Below are 27,369 nucleotides of genomic sequence, written 5' to 3' on the forward strand. Positions count from 1 at the left end.
GGGAAGCTTGTGGATTTGCTCCAGGAGGAACTAAAGTCTGATTTAACACTTGATTATATTTCACATCATTCATCCACATCTGTAAAATAACTAAAGGTATTAAATACATGGAGTGGAGTAGAAGTACACCATGTACCTCTGAACTGTAGTGGGGTAGAAGAATAAAGTAGCAAAACATTGAAATACTTAAATAAAGTACAAGTATCTCAAAATGGTGCCCAAGTATAGTACTTGTTGAGTTTATGAACTTAGTTACTTTACACCATGTGGCTATAAAGATAGAAAGACTAAGCCTTGCACAGAGGCATGAAAATACATTTTCAAAATGCTCAACAGTGCTGCCAAAATTATAAACTGACTGCTCCACAATTTAAAATAAATGCTTTTATATATTTGTATTAGATGTGAGTCTTTGGCGTTTCTGTTATTATTAACACTGCTGCTTTAGTTGTTCTGACTGCTAAAATCCTCTGTCATTCCGTGGGGTGGGGGAGCCGGGGGCTCGGATCCTTGTCACCTTTTTCATACCTGATGAGTTTGCATCCCTGTATGTTAAAAAGCCTCAGTCACCTTAATTCATGTAATAAAAACATCTCAGGTCAGTAACACTCAAAGCTAAATGTGCAATACCATGTTCAGCTATGTTACTATTTATAATGTTATTGTTGTTACATCCGAAGATGTACATATTGGAATGATTTCTTAACTTACAGTAGGCTATTTTTTACAATGTGTGTTGGAAGGATTTATTAAATTACTATGAATATTGTCATTGTTGAAGGCTTTTAGAGAAGGGTGAACTATAAGCCTGAATTACATAACATGTTATACCTAAAAACATAAAAGCCACAATAAATGAATCACAATTATTCTAGTTATTTTTACCTCCCGTATTGCTTTCAACCCACCAGCTTTTATGGTGTTGTTACGTCACTAACTGTAAGCTTGTCACATACAGTCTATGGTCACTCAGAGTAACCTACAGTTAATTTAGCTGCTGGAGAAGAAAAATCAGGGGGGGAGGGGGGGATAGAGCTGTGGTTGATGGGCCATTAGTTGTGTAAATACACAGCTGAGAGCTGCCGTTTCATTCAGACTGTTTAAAAAAGGGTAACAACAGATTATAACTATTTTTCTTAGCGGATGCATGTCAATTTAAATCAATACATACAACAAGTTTTTAAGTCAATAAAAACATTTTCTAAATCCATAAAAGCAACTCAATTAATATTGGGAGTCCTGTCGTTACTTTGTTGAGAATGTGGCCGTGTAATAAGCGGGATAATTTGCAGCGACTTGTTCCTTATGGGGAAAATAGCACCCGTCATGCAGATCAGGATCCATCCGCCACGCTTTGGGATCCTGATCTGCCGACGAGGCTCCATTAAAATATACATATTTTTAGTGAATTACTGAGTTTAGGCACGTTAATAACGTTTTAATGAAGTTGAATACAGTATATTCATATGTGTCAGTGATTTCATGTCAATTCGGCGAACATAAGCATAAATGATCGTGGTGAAGATGATGATTAAATTAGGATTAAAAATCGAGAGCCGGGCTGCATTTCCTCCTGTTCGTTTTTTTCGACTAAACAACATTATTTTGTTAAATAACAACATGGTGATGTTTTGTAAATGATTACATGTCTCTTATTTAGCACATTAGTATGATACCCGTGACATATGGATCTTAACAAAGTTCCACTGGACATCCAGCGTACTGTATCTGACTTTATTTCACATGAGCTCCAGTATGGAACCCCACTGCACCCCCTGGTGGATCAATGATCCATTGCAGCTGGCTTCATTATAATTACATTTATCTATCACGGGGCGGTCTCAAGTCAAGCTGGAGGTTTTCCCTTGAGCGAGGGCAGATCACGTACCAATCACGGCCCTCGCGTTTCAAACTGTCTGAAATGAATCGCTACATCTGTATACACAAAATAACCATTTCTCTCAAATAATGTTCACAAATCTGAAAAAATCTGTGATAGTGAGCACTTCTCCTTTGCCGAGATAATCCATCCCACCTCACAGGTGTGGCATATCAAGATGCTGATTAGACAGCATGATTATTGCACAGGTGTGCCTTAGGCTGGCCAAAATAAAAAGCCACTCTGAAACATGCATTTTTGCTTTATTGGGGGGGTCTGGGGGGGTCAGAAAACCAGTCAGTATCTTTTTTTAGGGTTAGGATTAGGGTTAGGGTTAGGGTTAGGGTAATTTTGTGAATCGAGTGGCCTGTGTTCATCTTCCATAACATACGCCTGCCCATACCATAACCCCACCACCACCATGGGCCACTCGATTCACAACATTACCCTAACCCTAACCCTAACCCTATATAAAAATAAAAATCCCTCTTTGCAATGTTTACCAGCCTCCTTAGGCTTTTCAATCACAATCATTAAACTGGAATAAATGCAATATTGTTAACATGAAAATATGATTTTATGTTCGTTGTTTAGAGTTATTCTAAGGCTTTACTCATTGGGAACTTGGTATGAGAGAGCACACTGTTGAGATGTCAAACCTGCCTTTTTTACACACTTTGACCAACAGGGGGTTTGTGTTCAGATGAAGCCCATGATGATTGGCTGGAAAGCTGGAAAGCTTCAAAGCTTCATAAGGCTTCATCTCGCCATCACTGTATCATCATTGCAAGTAGCAGGGAGAGTTCTAATGTGTTAATAAAATATAACTTACTGTGTTAGTCAAAAACAGGCCAGCAACTGAATTTCATCCAACACAAACTAGGAATACTGAACAAAGAAAATGTAAAAACTAAAGAGGATCATTAGGCACAAGATTGCTCAATACACAGCACAACAATCAACAAAGGAACTGGGCTAATGTGAACAGTGAGTAGGGATGGGTATCGTCTGAAATTTACCGATTATCGATTCCGGTTCTTATCGATTCCCCGTTTCGATTCCAAAATTATAAAAGAAAGAGGTCAAACGTTTAGATAACAAAAATATCTTTATTCTTTTAAGCTTTAACTGACATATTTACAAATGAAAAAATACATGCAATACAAATGTATTGCACAATAGCTGTGCTTTATTTTAACTGAGTTATGCCTGTGGCAAGCTATTAACAGGCATTATACTGTGCCTTGTCTTTTTCTTTCTTAGTGTAGTGGAGCCTCACTTTAGAGCGTTTACCGCGATCCATCTTTGGTGTTATTAAGTGACTGAGCTCGTGAACTGTCTACAGGAGGGTGGGGGGAGCCTCGCTGCGGGGCAACTGTGGACCCCTGCCGCCTGTCAGCACAACTTACATGAAGCCGCTAAAAGAAACTAAGGGCGGTGTCGGCCATCAGCGAACCGAGCCGGCCGTCAACGGCCCGCTGACGACCGGCCGTTCTGTGATTCTCCAGAACACACAGATGGCCAGTCCACCCCTGTCACCGGGTCACCGCAGCGCAGACGGACCCGGTGGAATACAGGGTCTACCACGTTTAGGAACTGTTAAGCAGAACCGAAATTGTGTATTTTGTATGGGTACCCGGTACCAAGCATTTTCTTATCGGTTCTCATCTGGAACCGAGTTTCGGTTCCCAACCCTAACAGTGAGTGACTAATGGGGGAGTGGGAGCAGGTGTGCAGGAGGTCAGGTGACTGCAGGGCTAACGAGGGACAGGTGGGTAACCCCCCCCCCCCCCATGCATACCCACTGTTAATTGAAACTAAGAGGTTTATGTTGATCCAGGCTCTCAATTCGTGGTCAGATAGAGGGGCCTAAAGTTGACCAGGACTCCAGAGACTCTCCAGAGACAGTGAGCGGCTGGTCGCTGTCTTTCATCATTCCCCCAGCCTCCCCTTTTTTGGTCTCAATCGCTCTACTCCATCTCTTGCTTTGACTGAGGAGGGTCTCTTAGTATCTCCATGACCTCCTGTGTGGGGGGGAGAAGAGGTCATCATCTCTTTTGTCCCCGTCTCTTGGTTCCTCTAGCTGGCAGTCCTTGAGTACATTCATCACACAACTCACTCCCACCAAAACTCAGAGTAAGTGGGGTCTCTGTGAGAATGACAGGCTAATTTTACCCCCGCAACCAGGCCCAGAAGGGGGAGGTGGGGCCGTGAGGGAGAGCACATTTAGAGTTGTTATTTTGAGCAACTGTGTCGAAGCGTAGGATGAGTTTTTAGGTAACCTGAGGGTAGCTTTATCAGGGGTGAAGTCATGTGTGTGAGTTTATTCCTGTGCAGGTGACTCCTACTCATGCTATTACAGGCTGATATCATTGGGTAGCTGTAGAGTGATCCGTACTATGGATTGCCAATAATGCAATCAACACTCACCTTAACATCAGTGACAAATGTATTTTTTGCTAATCGACACCACGCAGCTTTTTCTGTCTCAAACTACTGTCTACGATTCAGCCCTCTGCAGGAATAGGAGCAACATATTTTATCTTTAAACACACATTCTGACAGTCTCATTTGCAGCAGCACTTGGTAATTACAAGTAGACAACTCGTGCGAGTGAAGTTAAATTGCTCTCTCTTTTTTGATCATTATCTTCTTGTCAGACTAGCAGCACTTTCAGCTCTTCTTAGAACTGTATGCTCTCTATTGGGATTCAGCTGACTGCTAACTTCATCATTCGCCACAGGGCTCGGGCAAATTGCTAATCAAAGTGAAACACGGAAAGCAATATTAACTGTTGTTCTTGCTCATTGCCATGTCCTCTTCTCTTCCCTCTCTCCAGACAGTGAGATTGTTCCTCCCGACTGCCTACGCCCACGCTCCTTCACCACGGTGCGCTCGTCCTCTCTCCGCCGAGAAGCAGACGACTCCCGCCTGTCCGTCAGCCTATGTGACCTCAACCTTCAGCAGGAGGATGGACGCAACGGCCACAATCACTCCCACCGCCACACCCTCCACCTGGCCTCAGCCTCCACATCCTCCACCTGCCCCATACCCCAGAACTCCCTCAACTCCCAGCAGTCCTCTCTGCTGCCATCCGCCCTGGAGAGCGACCTCCACTTCCACCAGCTGCGTGGCGCCCATATTAAGACGCTGGACGAGCAGACGGTGGCGCGATCAGAGCACACACGAGAGGAGCGCACCCTCGTCTTCACCAACCGGCCCCTGCGCACTGGAGAAACCGTCTTCATCAAAGTCACCAAGTCCAGCCCTGCACGTTCAGGGTCTTTGTCCTACGGCGTGACTTCCTGCGACCCGGCGGTGCTGCGGCCCAGCGACTTGCCCTACAACCCCGAGGCTCTGGTGGACAGGAAGGAGTTCTGGGCGGTATGTCGGGTGCCCACGCCCCTTCAAAGCAGTGACATCCTGGGCTTCTTGGTCAACCAGGAAGGGGAGGTCATCCTCAGCCACAACGGCACCAATGTGGGCATGCAGGTGTGTGTGGACAACTCCCGCCCACTCTGGATGTTCTTTGGTCTCCATGGGGCTGTGACTCAGCTGAGGATTCTGGGTAAGCAAGCATCACATGATACAAATTAGATACTAAACTAGGGCTGCAGTCGAATAGTCAGTTTAGCTTAGGAACCTTCCTAACGGAGTGAAATGACCAGGAAGTACCTCAGTGGCAGCCATGATAAGAGCCGTTCTAATTCTCTAGATCAGGGGTGGGGAACCTCCGGCCCCCGGGCCGTATACGGCCCGCGAGACCATTTGGTGCGGCCCTCAAGGTAATTTATAAACACACGCAAAAAAGAAAGAAATGTAAGAAATCTAGACTGCAAAAAAATTAAACAAGCGAGTGCCTGTTTTTCCTGGCCAAGGTCAGGGTTCTTGAAAACAACACGAGCCCGTCCACACAGCGGCGTGCGTTGAAGCTTCAACGCTTCGGCCCATTCACTTTGAATGGGGTGACGTCACGCTTCGCCGAACTGCATTGTGGGGAGCGTAGCTACGCGTTGCTCAGAAGCGTTGACGGAAGCGTCAGCCAATCAAATCCCGTTTATGAAAATCTGCCAGTACAACTGCTAGCCAATCAAACCCCGTGTATGCTGCGAGTAGTGAATCACCCGGTGCTGTATGATCAGTCTCTGTTCATCTACCGGGATACAAACCGGAGGAACCAGGCATGGAGGGAGGTGGCAGAGATAGTGGGTGAAACTGGTAGGTTTTCGCCTGTTTGGGGAGTTTATATCCAGTGTACCTCGTTTAAACATTGAATGGACAGCTAGCAGGCATAGACAGTATATATAGCTAGCATGGAATGCTAGCATTTTGCTTTGTATGTCGGGGACGGGAGATTCATGTGATTGGTTGTTGGTCGCGTTGCTCGCGTTGACTCCCCAAGCTTCAGACACGCCCACCGCCAAGCGTCAACGCACGCTGCTGTGTGGACCAGAGTTCCCGTTAGAATATTTTTTCGCCGGTCAACATGTCCGTTAAAGTTTAAATCTTCCGGACTAAATGAGAAAAGTGCCGGTCAAAGGTCTTCTTTGTTATTTATTGTGCTTTAAAACAAATTGATATGATTCGATATTAAACAAACTAATTATAGTAGATTAACTACATTATTCAAAAGTGAACAGTAACTTACAATAACACGGGAATAATAAACGGAGCGCTCTCTCCCTCTCCTGACAGCCCGTCAGTATCATGCAGCTCGCGGATCAGTAATAAGTGACCCGACAGTAAAACTAAACATATCTATAACTAGTTTAGGTAGTTTGAGAGGTAATTAAAATAGCTACGTGTGATATTCTAACCTGAAGTGTGTGTTTTGTTCTGCTCACCGCTGCATGTGATCATGCAGGGCTGCGTGTCGACTCGTCAGCAGCAGCTGATCTCTCTCTCCCGTCAGATTAGACTTCACTCGCGTTTATGTCCATATCGATCAGATCTAGCTAGTTCTAGCTAATGATAGGACTACCTGCTTATCAAAAGACACCTAAACAATAAGCGTCGCTATGCAACCGGGTGAGGCCGCAAAGTATAGCGCAGCATTATGCATTTGTTTACATGCCCACCTGAAACCCGAGGCATTACCAACAGATCAGCATATTTTACCGGTCGTAGTCCGGTAATTACCGGCTAAAGGGAACTCTGGTGTGGACGCTCTGTAACGTGTCATCACGTGGTATATGTCTCGTCTGACAGGAGTGCAGTTCTGCCGGAGAGCACCAGAACGTCGTTCCGCCACTTCCAAAAATTGCAGTACCCATAAGGAGCCGTACACATGCCGCAGTGTTTGCGTGGCTGTGTCTTTAGTTGAAAGGCCATTGGCGATCTGTTCATCTGTCATACTGATCATACAGTCAATAACTTTGTTGTTATATTAGCATCTGGTTAGCTAGCTATGCTAACGAATATAAGAAGCTTTTTCTACAACCAGTGAGGAAAAGGAACATCTTTATATGATCATTATAGTTATAAAAAAATAAGAGAATAAAGTAAACAGGTATAAAATACTATATGAGAGTAAAAAAAAGATGTTATAAATAAACAAGAATAGAGTTTAAAAGGGGAGTGATTTCTAAAATATCCATAAATAAAAATAAATCTGCTTACAGTTCTGTTTCATATGGATGTTGAGAGATGTATCCATAGATCTCCTAATGTTGCTCTCAAAGTGCACCAGATTGATGCTTTTAACTTCAACATTTAAAAAAAAATCACCTGAATCTCCTCCTAGAGCACCATTTTGTTCTTTTTAACCAACTATCTCTCAGAGAGGTGTGGGGAGAGGCTCCTTATTTTCATCTAAAGTAACAGACACAGAATCAGCTCTTTTGAAACAGGGCTGAAACAGAGGGTTTCTACAATGATCTGTTTGGTATTGCGAGCCAAACACTTCAGAGACATGTTTTGTATATATCTGAGACCTATAATATACTGATGAAAAACAGTATAATAGGGGACCTTTAAAACATGATATAGTTTTGGATTGTGGGGGAAAGTAAAAAATGGTCAATATCGATACAGAAGAGGCTAAGATATCCAGACATTTAGATAAAGGACTGAGTTACACACTCCCCAGAATGCAACCACTAGCTTGTGTTTGCTATACCATCTCTGCCTGATAAATGCCTTGCATCTGTTAAACTCCCTTAGTGGCTTTCTAACTGTTAGTTTATTCTGTTCTAAAGCCTGTTAGAAAAATGTGCCAGATATTGGATTTTAAACACACAAATATTGATCGTGAGCTTCTACAAATCCAGGATCAGTCAGGCCATCTGTTGTTACCAAGCCCAAGCTAACATAACCCTAAAGACATCATCATGGGTTATTTTCTCAAACTTTAGAAAGCTCCTCCAGAGTCACAGAAAACATTATATAATCTCCTTATGTGGTATTCTTTCGGAAGAGAAAACGTTTAAACTTTAACACACTAAGGCTGGTTAAAACGACCCTGACAGCCCATCCATTTCATAAGGGGTGTTTACCACCAGAGACTCAACTTTTGTATACATCCGCGTCCGTGCATATGCGTTGCTCATCTTGACTAGTTGACTTGACCCATAACATTATTATTATGTTTAGTTTATTTCTACGTAGCATAAAGGTGCAAAACCTGCATTTTGTTTGAAATACTTTGTTCTACAATGAACATTTAACCTTGAACATTCCTGCCTGTAATAGAACAACTTAATTGTTTTGTTGACTTTGAGACAGAGGTAGCACAAAGTCAGCCCACCCCCCTAAATTGGAGGCAGGTGTATACACAGACGAATAAATGACCCCAAAGTAGTAGTAGCATTGAAGAGATGTTTACATTCTACTTACAGTATAATGCTCAATAGGGAATAAAGTAAAGTTTTACTTGAATGTTGCAAAGCAGCAAACAGAGATAAAGTCAGTTGGAGCAGTCTCATGATGATAAATGTCAGACACAGATTAAGTAAAGTGAAACTCTTGTAGTGTTAACTTCCTTTGATATACCCCTTCTGTCCTTAAATGAGTAATGAGCCCCTTTTAGTTCCTTAACCACATGTTTTATCGTGTGATTAATTCCTCTTCAAAGAGTGATTTATTGTGAATATAATCATCCATTCAGCCAAGGATGGATGGGGTCAGGAACCAGCAGATCAGGGTATTGATCTTTATGTGGCTGGTGAACTTTGCTTAATTTGCTTCAATTAAATGTTTTTTACTAAGTGTTCATTGTTTTAAAAGAATGCCAATTGAGGCCAACCATGTCTTCCCATTTAGAAAATACAGCCACGGACAGGACAAAGGGGTCAAGAGGTTGTTACTTTGTTTGTCTCAGTATTTACCGCAGGTGTCTTGAGACAGGAAGCGTCTACGCACATTAGTAGAGAGAAGTAAAAGCTCACGAGATGAAAAACAGGAAACAGAGGTGGAGAGGCTGCAGGAGGGAGGGCTGTGACCCGCACACAACAGGGACAACAAGATGTATCTGCAGGGGGGGACACTTTGCCTGTCAGTGGTGGGCTGTGATGCTTCATTCACGCCCCGCCAAGCATATTGCCTCCCAACCAGGTGCAGGCAGCTGTTGGTGATCCTGCTATGTTCATGTGTGCCTTTCTGAATTTCAATTGTTACGTTACATTACTGTCGTTAAGCTTGAATCCAAGGCGATTTACATAATCTTCAATAGCCTACTGTAGAAATGCCTACTGGACCAATATGGGGTTAAGGACAATTTGACATGTTGACTACATGGCTGGTGATTGAACCACCGAACCACTGATTGGTAGATGCCCATTTATCCCAGAGTTTGAGAAAGTCTGTAGAATCCTTTTTTATTGGCTGTTTTGTAGGCACTTTTTTACACATGCAAAAATATTCTTGAATTTCTTAACATTTCTTTTATATTCAGTGACAGCAAAGGGTTGGCAGTAACAAGGCAGTATCTTTGTCAGCTCTATAATGCAAACTGGCATGCAACAGTGAATGCCGTCTTCTATTAATGCAGCTCTTAAGGCACACAACAGCTCCGGCCTTTTAAAGATGTCACAAGTGTTTGTCTGTGGAGGAAGAGGCATCTATAAATACATCCTGTGAGTCTTCAGTGACAGCGGAGGAAAAGGAAGCGGAGGTTAAAATATGTTAGAAAGGAACCATCTTAGCTTTAACTAGACGTGCAGGAGAGAGAGAGAAACACTTAAGACAAAGTAATTACACTTTATCTTGTTGCAGGTCTTGCAACATAGTGTGCAAGGATTTTAAACATGGCCCTTTGCATGTTAAACAAGTTAATTCACTACGTTCATTTTTGGGCTAATGCTACGCTATGTTAGCTTGCCCCACTTAACAGCAACTGGCAGAATACTATCCATGCAGCCATTTCAATAAAAACTAAGTCAGTAAAAATGTGTTGCAACATAATGTGAAAGGGGTTTAAACTTGGCCCTTTGCATGTTAAATAAGTTGATTCACTACTTTGAAGTTGGGCTAATGTTACGCTATGTTAGCTTGACCCACTTAGCATCAACTAAGAGTAAAGTGACCATGCAGCCACCTCTATAAAAATGACAGTTAGCTTTAATGTACACTTTAAATGTGCAACTCAGCAATTCAGCTTTTAAGTGTTTTCTCACCTAAACCTAACATCTTTTCATTTGCAAAGCTAATGTCTCGGTTGCACCGCTATCACACAAAGAGATCATCTCTTTTACCTTACTGTTAAATTACATTTTGGCTTGGCAGCCGTGCATCACAGACCACCTGGTTTTTCTCTGTACATTTCTAACAATCATTACTGAAATCAAAGAGCCTTGGCAAAACACCAGCGCCGGAATAGCAGAACAATGAAAGCGATCTGAGGCACATCTTCCTTAACAGAGCAAAATCTTGGAATTTCCACTGAGGTGTGAATCATCTTTACTTTCTGGCTGCTTTGAATTAGGAAGCATCTCTAATCTCGCCTTTGCAGCTCTTGATCTATTGCTTTGTGTTGACTGGAGAGCAATTTAGCTTTCAGTTGAGCTGAATTGGACCCTCAGACTTGGAGTGAGGGATGTTAAACTTGAAGGCTCGCCTCACCCAGTGGGCTTCTGCTTTCAGGATGGCAAGATAAAGCGCTCATCACAGAGGCCTCTCACTTCAAACAAAGCATGAAGTGAGGGGGCTTTGTAATAGGAACAGGCAAAGTGAACATCAGGGCAGCCAAGAGTGCTGGGACAGGGTAGTGATATTGATACTTCATTATTAATACCTACTTCATCATGGTGAATTAAAATGTCTGGCTTATTGCTTGAATCTATTTGAAGAAAAGTATTCTGTATGATCTGCGGACTGAGGAGAACAGGGTGGATAAACAACCTGTATTACCCACAAGGCCATTGTTGTGTCTGGTTCAAAACCAAAAGTCACCATTTACTTTTTTAAATGTGCTGGAATGACATTACAGAAACAAATATTTCTTCTTATGTTTTTAGGATCAATTTATTATATTTTATCCCACTGGACATTTTACTTTATCAAATCAAAACGTTAGTGGTATTTTACTTGGATTGGAACGTAGTTTTAAGACATTGTCGATATACCAGCCCATTGTCTTCAGTCTGCGTACAAATGACACAACTTTGCAAAGGCGTGCAATAGATACGCAGAAGTCCAATTTTGCGTGCATATGATACTCCCACGTTACGTTTGTTATGAACGCATGTCAAGTACGTTTTTTTTTCTACAATTTTCTCCCACGTTAAGTTTGTTATGAACGTATCTTAAATGAGTTTATTTTCTACATATCTTTGCCATTTATTTAACCCTAACCATAACCCAATAAGCTGCTGTCTCGTTCATTGCACTGCAAACATTAAAACTGTCATTGGAATGGCCTGAAGCCACAGAGCTCTTTGTTTTCATGTTTGAGGTGCAATATCAGCGTATCATATGCACGCAAAATCGGACTTCTGCGTATCTATTGCACGCCTTTGCAAAGTCGTGTCATTTGTACGCAGACTGTGAGACCGGGTTGGGATATACTGTAGTGTATGACTTAGGGGTATCATGTTATGCCAGTGTTAAAGATAACTCTGAAGTATTTGTTTTAGCTAAATCAAAAACGCCAAAGTATATTGTCATACTCAATTTAGTTTTTATTTTGACAGAATTTAAGATTAGTCTTTCTAAAAGGTAATTCCTCAGCCTCAGATTTGGTTTGAGCAGAATGCTAAGTGAACATTAGCTGACCTTTAGCTAGTGATGAGAGTGCCAAACACACAATATACTGTGTGTCAGTGTTATAAATCATACACACATACAAACAGGCAGAATGTGTGTTTCCTAAACTCTCCATGCATGTGACCTACAGTTTAACCCTGCGATACAGCAGCTAATAGACTGCATGGCACAGTTTTGTTTGGCCATATCCAAATATCTCCTATTAGAGTGATTATAGCACAGAAAGCTGAAAACAGTGCGGCTGAACTGTGTGCCTCGTTGCGTAGAAATAGGACACCCATCCAGTGACCAACTTCGCGTGTATTATAGATTCTATTAAAATGTCAGCGCGCTCATGCTGAAGTGAAACGTCGCACCACCCACATCCTTATACACTGCAGCTGCCACGCTCCTCTCTTCTCTTCCCACCTTCTGCCGTCTTGGCTGGTGTCTTCTCTTTCAAATGTTCCTGTTTTTACTCAGCATTATGGTCGTTTATGTACAATATGTCTTAGTCGATTATCACACATGTATCCCTGCAAAAATACATATTGGAATCCCGCACTAACAGGCTCACTAGACATCTATAATCAAGCCTAAGGGGCAGCATTTATGACCTGATCATTTTGTGTTGTCTGCTATTCTCAAATATTCTCATAACTTTCTGCTATGTGTGGATACATGCACACATACACATTTAAAAAATGTAATTTAGATATTTATTTAAAGCCAAAAATTGAAATACTTATCAGGTTTTCCATTTTGTAGTAGTTTTGAAAACAATGTAAATTGCTTTATTATTAATGGACTAACATTACTTTGAAGTTTACCTTAGCTAATACTTTATGATACATTTATATTTAGTGTCTCCTTTCCTGTATTGCCCTATCTTTGACTGATAATACAGAGTTAGTACCACTCTTACATCCCTAAATAGATTCTTTCATTTAATTTAATTTCAAACCTTTATTTATGCAGGTGAATCCCATTGAGATCCTTGATCTCTTTTTCAATGGTGACCTGCTGCAAGTAGGTTCCACATGAATACATATAAACATAACAGAAAAACAAAAAGGACATCATACAGCATATTTACAGCGACTACAATTTACATAGCTAGTAACATTTACAGGTTACAACAGTTTCCGACTGGATAGCAACTATCCTTGCTTTAAAGACATTTTGTGGAACCAAATTGCTCAGCTTCCATTCCGCAGGTGTTTCAGCCTGAGAGGTGAAACCCAGATGAAACTCACTAATCCTTTTAAAGCATACTGCAATATGAATGTTCCTGATTCAATCAAACTAAAGCCTTTTATGTGATTGAGACACAAAATGTTATTCTGAAATGTGAAAGAAAGAAACATTCAGAAACATTTTCCAATACCAACAACACGTATATTTCTATTTCTTTAACTCCCTCTATCATTTTCAGAAAGCTGCATGCATGCCATGTATACACATGTTCATACAGCACACTCTCCTCTATACACATGTCGAAGAGATAAACAACTCAGGGATGAATGGCCTTGTCCTCCCTCCTAAACAGCCCTTTTGTCTCTGAAGATAGTATCTCCGTCGTATACAGAAGGAGACTTTTAACATTTAATACAGCATGGTAAGCCATGACCTTAAACTAGTTCCCTCAGAGCCGCTTTCCTCTCATCCACTCTAAACACACATACAAAGAGCCCAGCTAAGTGCACATTTGAGCTGATGGCACTTCAGAGCAAGAAATCCTCTGCAATCAGATGGACAGCCAGCTGTTTCGAAACGATTTGTGATTGTGGATAGTGTTTCATCAATTTAAATGTAAACTATTTTCAATAGAGATTTTGCTCCTCTTCTTTTGTTCTTGCTATACAGTGGTGCAGGGATGACGCATCTTTGTTGTCCGATGGGAAGTTAGAATCAGAAGGGGTCCGTCAACAAGGCCACGGGATTGTTCCACATATTAACACAACACTAGGGACTTTTGAAGCGTAAATGCAATCGACAGAAGTTGAAAGCATGTTGCATGACTTCATGTAAACACCGCCAAGTTAAAGGCTACTAATATTTAGCATGAGGCCGTTTAGTAGTTTCATTTAGTAACTTGTTAGCAACCGCGGTTTTAATGACACGTCTAAGATATAAAAGAAATTCTCCAAAAAATATTTACCACCACTTCTATGATTCTTGAAGTGTTATGCAATCACCACAGGTAAAATATGTGTATATATATATATTTATTTATTATGACACATAGAAGCTTTGGACATTCACCAGTGGGGTAGTTACTGAAGTATATTATGCAATAGAACAGACGTGAACATCTCATTTCAACTTGTGAAGTGGCTGAGGTAAAGTGTCAGTGGGGGTCCCGGGGCTTGTTGATGAGGCCGGTAGCGGAGGGGAAGAAACTGTTCAGGTGAGAGATGAGATGCCTCATTTATTAACAGGCCTGGAAGATGGCCATTCAACCCCTCCCCTCACGTTGTATTTCAGAAACTACCCAAATATGTGCCTCACCCCAATATCTGAATGCTATCAAATGTGATCCTTATAGACGCTGCCCCTAACCCGCGCCTTCCACAGTCCTGCTTCATCCTCAGCCACCTCCCTCATCACATACTCTGCATACCTCCCCAGCCTTCTCCATAGATATACTGGTGTGCTAAAGATTGATGGATGGTAGTGAGCTGCAGAGATGTGTCCACAGAGAGACAGCCTGCCGCTCACAGCTGTTCACACAGGTCCCTTTAATCTAGTGGGGAACAGGCTGGATCAGGGCTGGGCACCACGGATCCTGCCTATGCTGCCCGCCTGCCATGGAGGATTACCAGGGAGGGAGGGACAAAGTGAGGGGAGGGATGAGGGGCGTGGGGAGGATTCAGATGGGAAGCAGTCATGCTCCAGGGCTGCAGGGTGATCAGGCTTGAGTAAGCCGATGATTGGTGAAACGTGGCGACTGCAGTAACACCTTGAAGGGTTGGCATGGTGATTTACTGATCAACACTCAAAGCAGGATGGTTTAATCTGGAGCCTTTGTATTGTTAGGGTTAGGGTCACAAGTTGTACGAGTGATTGTTGGGTCCTTCTGTGGAAGTTGGGGGCTTTATCCAACCATTTGCATTACCTTCCCAAACAATCCTACAATCATGCAACCTCGACTGGATTGCATATTTGAATCTCTCTTTGCCATTCTTTGCTCTTTTAGACACTTATGAGTGCAGCACCATGGATGCATTCATAGCAGGACTTTAATGAAGCTTGTGTCCTAATATGAGTGATTATCGCTTTTCTGTGAAAGCGGGTTTACCCCACGTTTGAGGTAGCCATAGCTATAAGAAGTTTTGATCAGAAAAAGAAAGGGAAAGAAAAGAGCTAAAACATTTTGGTCTTTACACAACAAAATCAGTTTATGGCCCAGAAATACATACCATAGTAACCAAACTAGATTTTCAAGTATTGTAGTTCATGTTGATTGGTCAAATGTGGTAGTCGGAGAGGCTAGCTACAGAACCCTATCCTTCAGATAGTTTTTTTATGGTTTGTAACGAAAACATTTATGCTTGTTAGCATTACTAGCTTTGGTGAGTACTGTGTTAATATAACTGACACATGCAATGGCAAAACAAATATGACTGAAACTTTAATACACAGTTGTTTTCCTTAGGTTCGCCAAAAATTTGTTCAGGTTTACCCTAGAACAAATATTATTTGAAAAGAATCATTTTGAATTCTAAGTCACAGACCCTAATTTAAGCATTTGCTTGTGAGGAAGTAGGAATGCATCGATGGTTTTTCCTTTCCTTATGCACATTATGTGCTTATACTGGTGGCCAGACTTGTATCTATACATAGACAATGGTGTAGAGCATCTCACGCACACCGCCTGGATAAGGGGTGCCCGGGGCGTACCCTGCTAAAAATATGTTCACTACAGCTGCAGATCACATGTTACATCATCACTGAACATTGAACCGTACACGCGTTGAGGCGCCAGGAGCACCAGGGCAACCCCTGGTATGCAAACAAAATATATTCTTGATTACTCCTCCCCCGACAGCACCACCCTGCAAAATGCCAAATCAGACAGCTCCTGATAGTGGAGAGTCATGAGCAGCGGTGGTGTAATGACACACCAGCTGAGACCAAAACACTGCTACTGCTTATGACCTGCTTATTGGACATTTTCCCTAAAATCCAATGACCCTGTGCCCTAGAACGAATTGGGCCCCGGGGCATCAGTCTGATTGATCAGAGTGCCGGTGCAGATGGCAGATGCAGACTGAGCGAGGCTGCCATAACCAAGTTTTACTGGTCAGTGCCACAGCAGATGACTCCGATTTCACTCCTCTTTTTCCTCTGTCAGCTGTCCAGGAGAACATGAAGTGTTTCTCAGTGTGGGTATGCTTTGAGAAAAGTAGCCATTCCTGAAATAGCACGGTTTAATATATAATGTGCAGACAGCAGCTGATTTCTGATGCAGTTGTTAGTGTGCTATTTTTTGACAGCAAGCTTCAGGGAAGGTAATTAAAGTAATCTGCATTTACGCTGAGAAGCAGCAAAGCATTTGATGGGAATTCTTTGTTGCTGATTAAACGCTTGCTCTTCAAGACAGCTAATTTGCATCTTAATTTGTTGGGTATTTTTGGCATTAAAGCCCTACCTGTGATTGTTAACTATAACATTGTTGTTTCCCCTCGCAATGTCCTCCCGATTACTATGCACCTTGTGCCCTCTGGGGTAAAAAATGACCCCATCTGGCTTGTTTGATATTTAATGCATAAAGTATAAAATGTGAATAAATGTTGTGTTACACCTTTAGTTCTACTTCAGTACGACCCATTACCACACATGTCTCCCTCAGTTTGGGAATTTAGTGCTGATATACCCTTATTTATATGAAATTATACCATTTTCTGATAAAAAAAAAAGTGAAACAATGAATTAATTTGACCATATTGTATTGTGACTATTTGTCTTATCAGAGACTGGTATATGTCAAAGTTTAGTAAGGATGCCCTTTTTGAATAATTTATATATTTTTAATGACAACACATTATCACACCTTGTGACCTCTGGGGTCATTTTTGACCCCGTCTTGCTTGAATCTTATTTCAAGCATAAAGTATGAAATGTCAATCCATTTTGTGTTACACCTTTAGTTTTGCTTCAGTCCAACTCAATACCATACATTTTTCCCTTTGTTTTGGAATTTAGGGCCAAATGATCTTTTTTATATGAAATGTTACCGTTTTCTGAGTTAAAATATAAATGAAACTATTTAATAATTTGAACATATCGTATTGTGACTATTTGTCTTATCAGAGACTGGTATATGTCGAAGTTTAGTAAGGATGCCCTTTTTTAATAATTTATATTTTTTTAATGACAACACATAATCACACCTTGTGCCCTCTGGGGTCATTTTTGACCCTGTCTTGCTTGACTGTTATTTCAAGAATTTAAAGTGGAAACCTCACGCATTTCTGTGTTACACATTTAATGTGCCCTCAGTTGTATGCAGGGCAGGTAACAATGGTGTGATCTTTGCAGATGTATGCATTGCATCTTTGGCACATTTTCTTGGTTTTGACATCAATCTGGCGAGGGCAGAATTTGCACCTGCTCCTTTTGGGTGATGGGTCAGGAGGGGGAGCTTGGCGAGCGGGAGCTGGGCAAGTGGGAGCTGGGTGACGGGTAGCTGCTGCAGAGGTAGAGCTGGATCAGAACTGCTGGACCTCCATAACCAAAATGGCAGCGGCTGGCGTGCGGGGAAGAACCTGTCAAGTCAAGTCAAACTTTATTATAATAAATCATAGTGCAAATACAAAAAGTACAAATTGTGAGGACACTACAGAAGGAAGAGCAACAGAAATGAAGCTTAATGCTGACCTTGTGTCGCTGGATGTGATCACAAGTTGTCGTCCAAGCTCCTCCATGAACAGCCTCCTCTTGTTGCACTTCCCCTGATTCCAGGCTGGGTTGATCTCAGACCACAGGACAAAGGAATTGTATGCAGACACGTCGAGAATGTTGAAGAAGACAACTAGGGGCCAACGGGCTGTCATTCTTTTGCACGTGTACACACTGGTAACCTTGAAACAAAATAAACAAACCAAAACATATTCAGAAATGTATGTTTATTTCCTACTCACAAATTCAATGCATTATCCTTTCCATAAATAATATTATTAACATTATGAACAATAAATGTGAAATACCTTGTCAAGGTTATCGACACCCCCTTTGTTGTGATTGTAATCTTCGATGATTTTGGGCTTTTTTGTCATCCCTGTCGCTCACAGCTGCATCCCGATGCAGAGTGCTTATCAGAAGAACATTTATCTGTTTTTTGGGGAGATAGGACACCAGAGCATGGGTCTCGGTGAAACCAAACTTCGATGAGAAACGAGCCCTGTCCGCTTTTGACACCAGTGCAGGGGGAAGCTCAGGTTTATTTCTCCTTACTGTTCCCACCATGAACAGCTTTATTTTCAGCAGCGCCAGGCCAAGGGCATGTGAAGTAAAGAAGTTGTCACAGGTTATCATTTTTCCCTGGAGGCCTTCTGTCATGTCAAGGACAACTCGCATGCCCTGATTTTTTTCTGAGATCCCACCAGCAGGTTTGCCAGTGAATATCTGCATATTCCATGCATAGCTTGACCTGGCATCGCATGCTGCCCATATTTTTAACCCATATTTCCCTGGTTTGCTTGGGATATACTGTTTGAATGGACAGCGACCTCTGAATGGGACCAGGCGCTCATCGACAGTCACATTAGTGCCTGGATTGTACATCATTGGCAGGAGAGACACCCACGTGTCCCAAACGTCTCGAATTGGAGCAAGTTTGTCTCGTGCCCGGCGATCTTTTCTTGTGTCTTTGTCATCAAATCTTATGACTCTGGAGATTTTATGAAACATTTTAAGTGTCATGGTAGCACGGAAAATTGCCCTACCAGACTCTGCATTCCATAGACTTGCTGTAGCCTCTTTGCTGGATCGGTACACTACAGCTAGAACCAACAAACCCACGTATGCCTGCAGGTCCATTTGATCCATCTTTCTCCATTTTTTCCCATAAACACACTGCCCCTCCTTGTTAGTCATGTTCAGCACTGACTCTTCGATGGCCTTGGGCAGAAACAGATAAAAAGCGGACCTTATGTCCTCAATACGAGACCTTGCATACAGGGTTGGACCCTGGCGGCTTGTCTCTCGCTCTGCTTTCTCTGCTGTTACCATGCGACGTCCGTCACTAGGAGGGATGGAAGACCAGATCATTTTTTCATTCTTAGATTGGAAATATTCTTCCATCTCTGGGTCCTCTTCCTCAGATTCTTCCTCATCAGTGGATTCTTCTACTTCCTCAAAATAAGTGCGGTCCTCCACTTCTGGCACTTCTTCCATTTCTGATTCTACCTCTTCATATTCATTTTCCTCCATTTCAAAACCTTCTTCCATTTCAGAAGTGGGCGATGTGGGGGCTTCTTCAGAGGAAGAATTTGGTCTGTAACTTACATCGATCACCTCTTCATGAGTTTCCTCCTCTTCTGACCCTGAATCCTCCTCATCGGTTGATCTTTCCTCCATAACACGGTTAAAGATTAGCTCATGAACCTCCTCCACAGTCAAATGTTTCTGCCTCCTCATTTTGCTGCCTGTCTCTCTCAGAATAAAATGTGAAATGCCCCAACATTTGTGAGAAAAGGCCTGTTTGTTTTTGACTTGACAATTGATCGATCCAATACATCGTGTGTGTGTGTGTGTGTGTGTGTGTGTGTGTGTGTGTGTGTGTGTGTGTGTGTGTGTGTGTGTGTGTGTGTGTGTGTGTGTGTGTGTGTGTGTGTGTGTGTGTGTGTGTGTGTGTGTGTGTGTGTGTGTGTGTGTGTGAGCAGACAGGGGGTTGTTGCAGCATTATGCTGAAGAAATGTGCCCCATTGCTCCACTTTGTCCTGCGGGGTCATTTTTGACCCCAGAGGGCTTAAGGTGTTATAAAATGCAATAAAACACCCATGATTCAATGAAATTACTTCAAATGTATTTTAATCGTTAAAAGCATAGTATTGAACCACCCCTATAATTTTCAGACCATTTGATGAATTAAAAACCTATTTTTGACAGCAATAGATTTCCTTTTGGGGTCAAAAATGACCCCAGGACAACAGGAGGGTTAAATAACAGAGCACACCATAGGATCAGTGACATTAGACGCCACAAGAAGAAAACACTTACAGTAATGGTGTGTTTTATTATGTTTCCTAAAGCACCGATATTGCAAATCCCAGATACTACCAGTGTGCGTATAATTGACTGTTTACAAGCTCCTATAAATATATATTTTTTGTTGTTGTCACTTTAGTACAGAGAATCAAGCTGAAACTACCATTTGAAAGATTAATATAAGGCTGTTATGTTTGCAAGTAGTTTTAACACATCCTAAAGACAACATTAGCATTCATATGGAGTTGTTTTTAAAGCCACATTACACATTTTAGGTCCAATATTTACTCTACTTTAGGCTTTCTTTTAGCCTTCAACAACCAAGATAAATATTGGCTTTCCAGGCGCTTAATGTTCAACTTATCTTTATTAAGCTAGCTTTTAACTTTGCCTTTTTGTTGCTAAAAATGAAGTATACACCAGCAACATTCTAGCTTTTTTACTATAAAAAATGCATCTTGTCAGAAGATCAATGTGTTTACAACCAAAACAATGGGATTAAAGTTCTATAGAAAAGCAGGGTAATGATTCCCCGTGGATGCACCACTACGAGTGATCCCTTCCACATTACCCACAGTCATTTGATCCATCGTTAATTTATAAATATTGATTAGTGCAGCTTTAAAGTCACATTCTGAACTTGTGTTGTCAGTGACTTTGATGGCAGTCCCTGGTGTCGGTCATATAACAGCCTGAACAGTTTCTAGGCATCGCTGGCATTTCAACATGTGTTCCCTAAACTTGCTCTTGGAATTCCCATTTGTTTCCCCGACCATCATGTCAAGAGAGTATATGTGGAAACGAGGACTCTGCTTTGAAATACACAGGAAGAAGTGATGAATGTGTGCACGCTATAAAAGGACTGCCCTCACAAAGTGGAAGACTCTCGCTGTGCTCTCATGACTATAAATGTAACGCCTGGATAATAAAAAAAAGAGAATCTTCATTCTTTGCTGTTGTGTCTTGTGCCAATATATCGCTTCAGCCTTTAAAATACTTCATTTGTTTTGACTTTACCGGGAACAGTCTAGCCATCATGGATCCAAAGTTCTGTGCTCTACACAAATATAAAAATGAATATTCAAAAGTATTTCACAGTGTTTTTGGACAGAGGACAATTAATGTTCTTTTGGCTACAGCTATCGTTAGATTGACAGGACTCCTTTCTGTGGATTGATATGACTGCACATAGCCCTTTATCAGAGTGTCCCTAGCAATGTTATTGGAAAAAAGCAGAGTACTGAATTTACAAATTGACAAATCAGAATCAAGTACTAAACTAATTAATGTAATGATGTTTTATTTTAACAATGTATGTATTATGATTACATTCAGACTATTATAACTTTCAAACTTTCTGTAATGTCACAGAGACAATGTAATTGGTCCTGAAGTAATTGGAGTTCTTATTAAAGCAAACATCTAATCCCTTGCCTCTTTCTGCTCACACTAGGATCCACTCATGTAGGGGATCCTCGAGCCACGTCGAACCCCAGCTCGCCCCCCTCCTCCCCCCCACACCCCCCCAGCGCCCTGGGCAGCGGCAGCTCTGATCCGGTGCTGAGCGGAGGCCTGAGTGGAGTCCTGAGCTTGGCCGCGTACTGCAGCTCAGCAGGGGGTAGGTACACGCGCATAGGGAGATACTGTCTGCTCCAGAAGCTGAGAATCAATCACCCCACAGGGGACTTAGTGGAAGTTATTATGGGATAGTGAGCAGATGTCTTTCTGCAGTAGTTAGGAACAATGGCCAATGCTCTATTCTCCCAGTGCGGCTGCAGCGGCAGCTGGATGTAGAAGAATGTTTGGCACGTGCTCTTGTCTCACATGTTATATAAATGGAATTGATATTTTTTACATGGTATACGACATAAACCTAGCAACACATTTGTAACTTTTCAATTATTTATTAATTGAGCTGGATTCTGGTTAACCAATTTCTTATGAGGTGTTTTGCCTCTTAAATGTACTTGAAGTGTACTGCAATGGCCTGAAAATGATGTTGCCAAGATGGATGCATCACTTGCTGTTGACTGGTAAAGGCTAGTAGCAAGTGAACATGTTAGCTTTTATAATGGCTTGGTGTCAAGGAAATTATTAATAACATCAACAAAGCAAAATAGAAGATACATTTTGATGGTGTCTCGCTCTATGTCCAATTCAAATACATATACTGTAAGTTGTTAAAAAAACATTGTCTCATTGGTTCTGTTTTTTCGAACCACAAAACTTGTTTTTTGCCACCATTTCAACACAGCTGTGTAAAATAGCAGTATACCTTGTCAAGTTTCAATTGATTTGGCTGCATTACTTTGACCATTTCCCTTATATAATACTTTATTTCAATTTCACCACAGGAACAACCCCAAACTCACCAGTGAGCCTGCCCAAGTCACCGACGTTCCCATCAGGCCGTGGGCCGTGGTCCGATGAGTGCTCCATCTGTTACGAGAACACGGTGGACACGGTTATCTACGCCTGTGGGCACATGTGTCTGTGCTACAGCTGCGGCATCAAACTCAAGAAGATGTCCAACGCCTGCTGTCCCATCTGCAGGAGGCAGATCAAAGACATTATCAAGACCTACCGGAGCACGTAGGACGCACCGGCTGACAGTCTGCAGACGGACGGCACACAGTGGGCCGGCCTCTTGGAATAAAACAGCAAAATCAGGGGAAGACATTTCTAAGTTCAGGGAAAAATAACTCGGGTACTTAAATTTGGTATTTTCATACAATTGGTTTACTCCCATTACCTTTTCCGAGGGGGTACCGCCTGGCTGGGAGGGTCTCTGGAAGGTTCCACTGAGAACTTGATAGAAGTGTTTGCCCTCTCCTTGGCTCTCTGAAGACTTTTACGGAGAGGTAAAAACTGAAACAATTCCAAAATGATTTCATTTGATGAGCCATGTTGTGAGATTTAGGGACTGTCCCCCATCTGCACCGAAGCTAACGAGTTACTTCAGGGCCGAATGTCTCAGTAATAGTCTTCTTAGAGGTGTCTCTGACCGACAGGTAATCATCTCAGAATGTCACAACTTGTGTCTGTGTGTTACTGAGCATCGGAGAGGATTAGTAAGCCTGGCATCGTGATTATAAAGTGATGGGTTTCTGTAATTGTCGTGGTGATTATCAGTAGGTGATGTGCTTAGAGATGCAAGGCAATGCTGAGCAAATTAAGTAGGATTGTAACATCTCTTGTACTCGTATAATCTAATGTACCTTTATGGTAGTACTATTGCAAACGACGGTGGTAGCTATGTTGTTGTGCTAGCTAGCTGCTTGCTCTGCAATGTGGTATGTTGCACTGAAATCAGCCTCTCAGAAATGCCCCGCTATAGACGGAGAGGGTAAATACATTCAATCTACAAACCTACGTCCAGTAGACTCAGCAGCGCCGACTCTTTAAAAGGAAACAGGAAGTGGTAACAAGGTGGAAAATAAATTTGGATTCTCCTCAGGGCCAGATATCTTTTTTAAGAAGATGTGGACTATTTCCCAAACGTCACCTACAACCATGCCTGATACACTGTGAGCATTCATGACAAATTAACAGGTCCTTTAGAATAGCTCTCATAACAACACATGAAGTCAAAGGATTGTTGCCATGGTATCAGCAGCCACCACAGATACAACACAGCCTCCTGCCTTAATAAACCAGAGAAGGTTCATTTGTTAGCGGCAGATGTATCATATTCTGTGATTGCTGCCGTTTTACAAAACCCTCAAAACGTTACCAAATAATGTTCGGCACAAACTGTCATAAAACTCAGAGGAAAATAAAAGCACACACATTTAGAAATATTTTTGTAATATACTTTCCAATACTTCATATTAAGGTTTAATACTCTTTGTGACAGGCCTTTCACCAGCAGCATATAACCTTTATATAAATCAGTTCAGGGGCAGAGTTTAAAAAAATTAATTGAATATTGTATATGATTCCAAACCCCTGAATATCAATACAAATATGTTGATACACACCTCAAAAAGGTAAAATACAGCATTTCAGCAGTAAGCCATAGCTTATTACAGGACACCACTGGAGCTATGAGGCTGTTTTTAATGACATTTGTAGATAATTAACAAATGGGGCTCAAACCTTTGCTGCTATGGTGTTTGCCAGCTGTCTTTGTCCTTCTGGACTGACGGTGATGTTTCACACGTCCCGCCTCCCACATACAGTTTGATTACGCTACTGCTTGAAGTTTTAATTCACAATTGAATGTTAACTTATGTATTTAGAGAGATAAATATGCTTGTGCTTGAATTGAAAAAAACAAACAAAGAAAACAAGTTTTGTCTGTTTTTTCTTTTTGATTGATAATCATGATTCTAATATTCTGTTCATCCTAAACATTTAGAATACAAACGTATTCTTGTTTTCTTATTGTGACAATATAGAGAGTTTCTTGTACCGTGCAGCAATAAGATAAATTGCAGTACACAATCAGACGATCATTGCTATGGGGTGCAAGATATAAAAGCTCTTGGTTTTATTACAATCCTTGAATTGAGTTATTATTTGTAATGTATCTTCTTGTGTGTCAGCCCATGTTATCCCCTTTCTGTATTTATATCTGTTATTATTATATGTTCTGAAAGCCATCCCTGTATGGCGAAGATAAATGTCACTTTATAAAGCTACTGATTGTAATCTTGTAAATGTTTAGGCCAGCGTTGCTCTCCCAGACTCAACCATGGCATATTTTACTTTACACACTCAGACCAAATGTAATAATTCATTTTTATTATATACATTATACACATTTAGCAAAACCTGAATTAATTTTGGACTTTTAATAAGTGATATCAATTCTTTACAAAACACAAATTCAAAGTGAAATTATTTGGCTAAAGATTTTCCTCAGTACATCATTAAATACATGCCTTTTAATGAAAGGTATTATTATTATTTCATATATTTTTTTGCATCCAGGATATACCACATGCTCCTTGAATGTTATTGATCCTGTATTATACTATTTATTTGTCCATGTATGGACTTATTCCTCCATATTTGCTTCTCCTGTGTGTTTGCTTTCTTTACATTGCCACCACAGGGAGATGACTCCTCCGTCAGCACACAGTCAGAGATCCTTACCTTAGAACTTTGTGTCATGCATGAGTAATCTGCGTGGACATCGGGACCAACAGTAGACGAGCATCAGAGCGGGAACGCTTAATTAGTGTTCATGTAGACTGTGGCAGCAAATACTATATATATTGTATACTGTATATGGCCATTGTTGTGACACAGCAAAACTGTATTTTCTTTCTTTTTCGTTTGAAACAAGTGTTTGTTTGTGAACTCTATTCAGTGCGAGTCGGATGTTTGTTGTTAATAAACTTTCCAAATGTGTTATAAAATGGTTTGTTTCATGATTGAAAAGAAACATTTACACGGATGATATTAAATTATCTTTACGTGAAAGGGGAATGTCCTTTTTTCCATCTAGACTTAGCTAGTTAGCAAGCTAATTGTATTTACAAACTCCTGAGAAAAACGGCCATTGAGGTAATTGAGGCCCAGCTCCGATGACCGCTCTGGAGAGGCAGTCCGCGACCACGAAAGCCTTGCCAGCGATGTGTCGTATGTCCGTGGTGTACTCGGAGATGTACGAAAGCTGGCGTTGCTGTCGGGCGGACCACGGCTCGGCCACCTTGGACATGCAGAAGGTCAGTGGCTTGTGATCCACGAACGCTGCAAATTCCCGGCCTTCCAGCAGGAAATGAAAGTGGCGAACCACCAAATAGAGACCAAGGAGTTTTCTGTCAAAAGCGCTGTACTTGCGCTCCCTGGGAGTCAACTGGCAGCTGAAAAAGGTGAGCGGTTGCCAGGCGCCGTCGACCCATTGTTCATGCCCTGCGCCCACCGCGTATTCAGACGCGCCGATGGTGATAGCGATGGGGGACCTGTTTGACGGGTGAGCCAACATGTCGACTTTGCTCAGGGCGGCTTTGGTGGCGTTGAAAGCGACCTCACTTTCAGCCGTCCAGTCTATGGCCGGGGGACTTGTCCTTGAGGGCCTCGTACAGCGGACGCATGGTGTGGGCTGCCCGGTGGATGAACCGGTGATAAAATGTCACCATCCCGAGGAACTCTCGGAGCGCCCGAGCTGTAGGCGGTCGTGGAAAGGCAGACACGGCCTACAACTCCTGGGCTAAGCCCCGGATCTCCTACAATCCTAAATCCGCCACTGGCAGGAAAGCCTTGAACGCTGCATATTTATCCTGGGCAGGAGGAGATTTAATAAAGCCCACCGTCCGGGCCGCAGTGGAGCTCCCCAGTGCCAAAACGACGTGAAAATAGCGTGTTGCGTCGTCAGTCACTCCGCGGAGGGCGAACTGAACCTCCGCCTGAACGAACCATGCAGCCGCAGATGTCTCCCAAAACTCCGACAGTTTGAAAAAAAGTTATTTGCCATGCTCGGTTCGGTCTCGGATCCTTCAACAAGACTTATGTCAGGGTCACCAATGTGGTGCCGAGAGACGGGAGTCGGAGGCGGGGTATCAAAGGTACAAGCTAGACTTTTATTTAGCATCTGAAAACACATGTAAACAACTTCATGCCCGGGAAGCGAAGACCGGCGGAAACAGGAAGTCTGGTTCACTAAAATGTCCGTGCGGAACAATACCACAACCCATAGATCCATGGGTGAATAATGCCAATCACCACAACAGCTAATATAACACAACACATTAGTTGTATTTTCTTTAACTGGTGGATTATGGATATATAGTTGCTGATCGACAGCTGGAACACAAACCAAATACAAAACATTTATTCAGATCCATTCGTCATGACTCCACTCCGGAGGGATTCCCCGATCATTTCTTACAGATTCTCATCAAGGGGGTGTCTCCTGTCCCCGGTACAAACACACTGCCTGAGGAAGGTTATGTGTATTTTCTTTGTCATTAACCTTTTTCAGACCACTTATTTATTTATTTTGGTGACGATCCTGTTATGCATGTGTCACATCAGGTGTGACTGTGCCTTTAAGATGGCACCGGGAGTTTGGGGATGTGTGAACTGGATACAGTTAGTTGTTGTTGTGTTGTCATGGCTTCGTGTGCAATAACGTGTTCAATAAACGG

At 42.0% G+C, this 27,369-nt stretch overlaps 2 protein-coding genes across 2 annotated transcripts in view; one reads left to right on the forward strand and one right to left on the reverse strand.

Annotated features, from left to right (window-relative positions):
• neurl1aa (neuralized E3 ubiquitin protein ligase 1Aa) overlaps positions 1–25,632 on the forward strand; it is a 59,195-nt gene extending 33,563 nt beyond the window's left edge. The window contains exons 4-6 of the mRNA XM_079676542.1: positions 4,719–5,447; positions 21,726–21,890; positions 22,627–25,632. Of these exons, the coding sequence (XP_079532668.1) occupies positions 4,719–5,447; positions 21,726–21,890; positions 22,627–22,868 (1,136 nt within the window). The 3' untranslated portion in view covers positions 22,869–25,632. The remainder of the gene's footprint in view (positions 1–4,718; positions 5,448–21,725; positions 21,891–22,626) is intronic.
• Positions 17,981–21,709, reverse strand: LOC307036326 (piggyBac transposable element-derived protein 4-like). Its single transcript, XM_079676551.1, has 2 exons — positions 18,271–21,709; positions 17,981–18,144 (listed from the first exon to the last, which is right to left on the reverse strand). Exon 1 carries the CDS (start codon positions 19,700–19,702, stop codon positions 18,281–18,283), a length of 1,422 nt encoding a protein of 473 aa, XP_079532677.1. The 5' UTR covers positions 19,703–21,709; the 3' UTR covers positions 17,981–18,144; positions 18,271–18,280.
• Positions 25,633–27,369: the final 1,737 nt, after the last annotated feature.

This window comes from Notothenia rossii, assembly GCF_949606895.1.
Source record: "Notothenia rossii genome assembly, chromosome: 1".
NCBI lineage: Eukaryota > Metazoa > Chordata > Actinopteri > Perciformes > Nototheniidae > Notothenia > Notothenia rossii.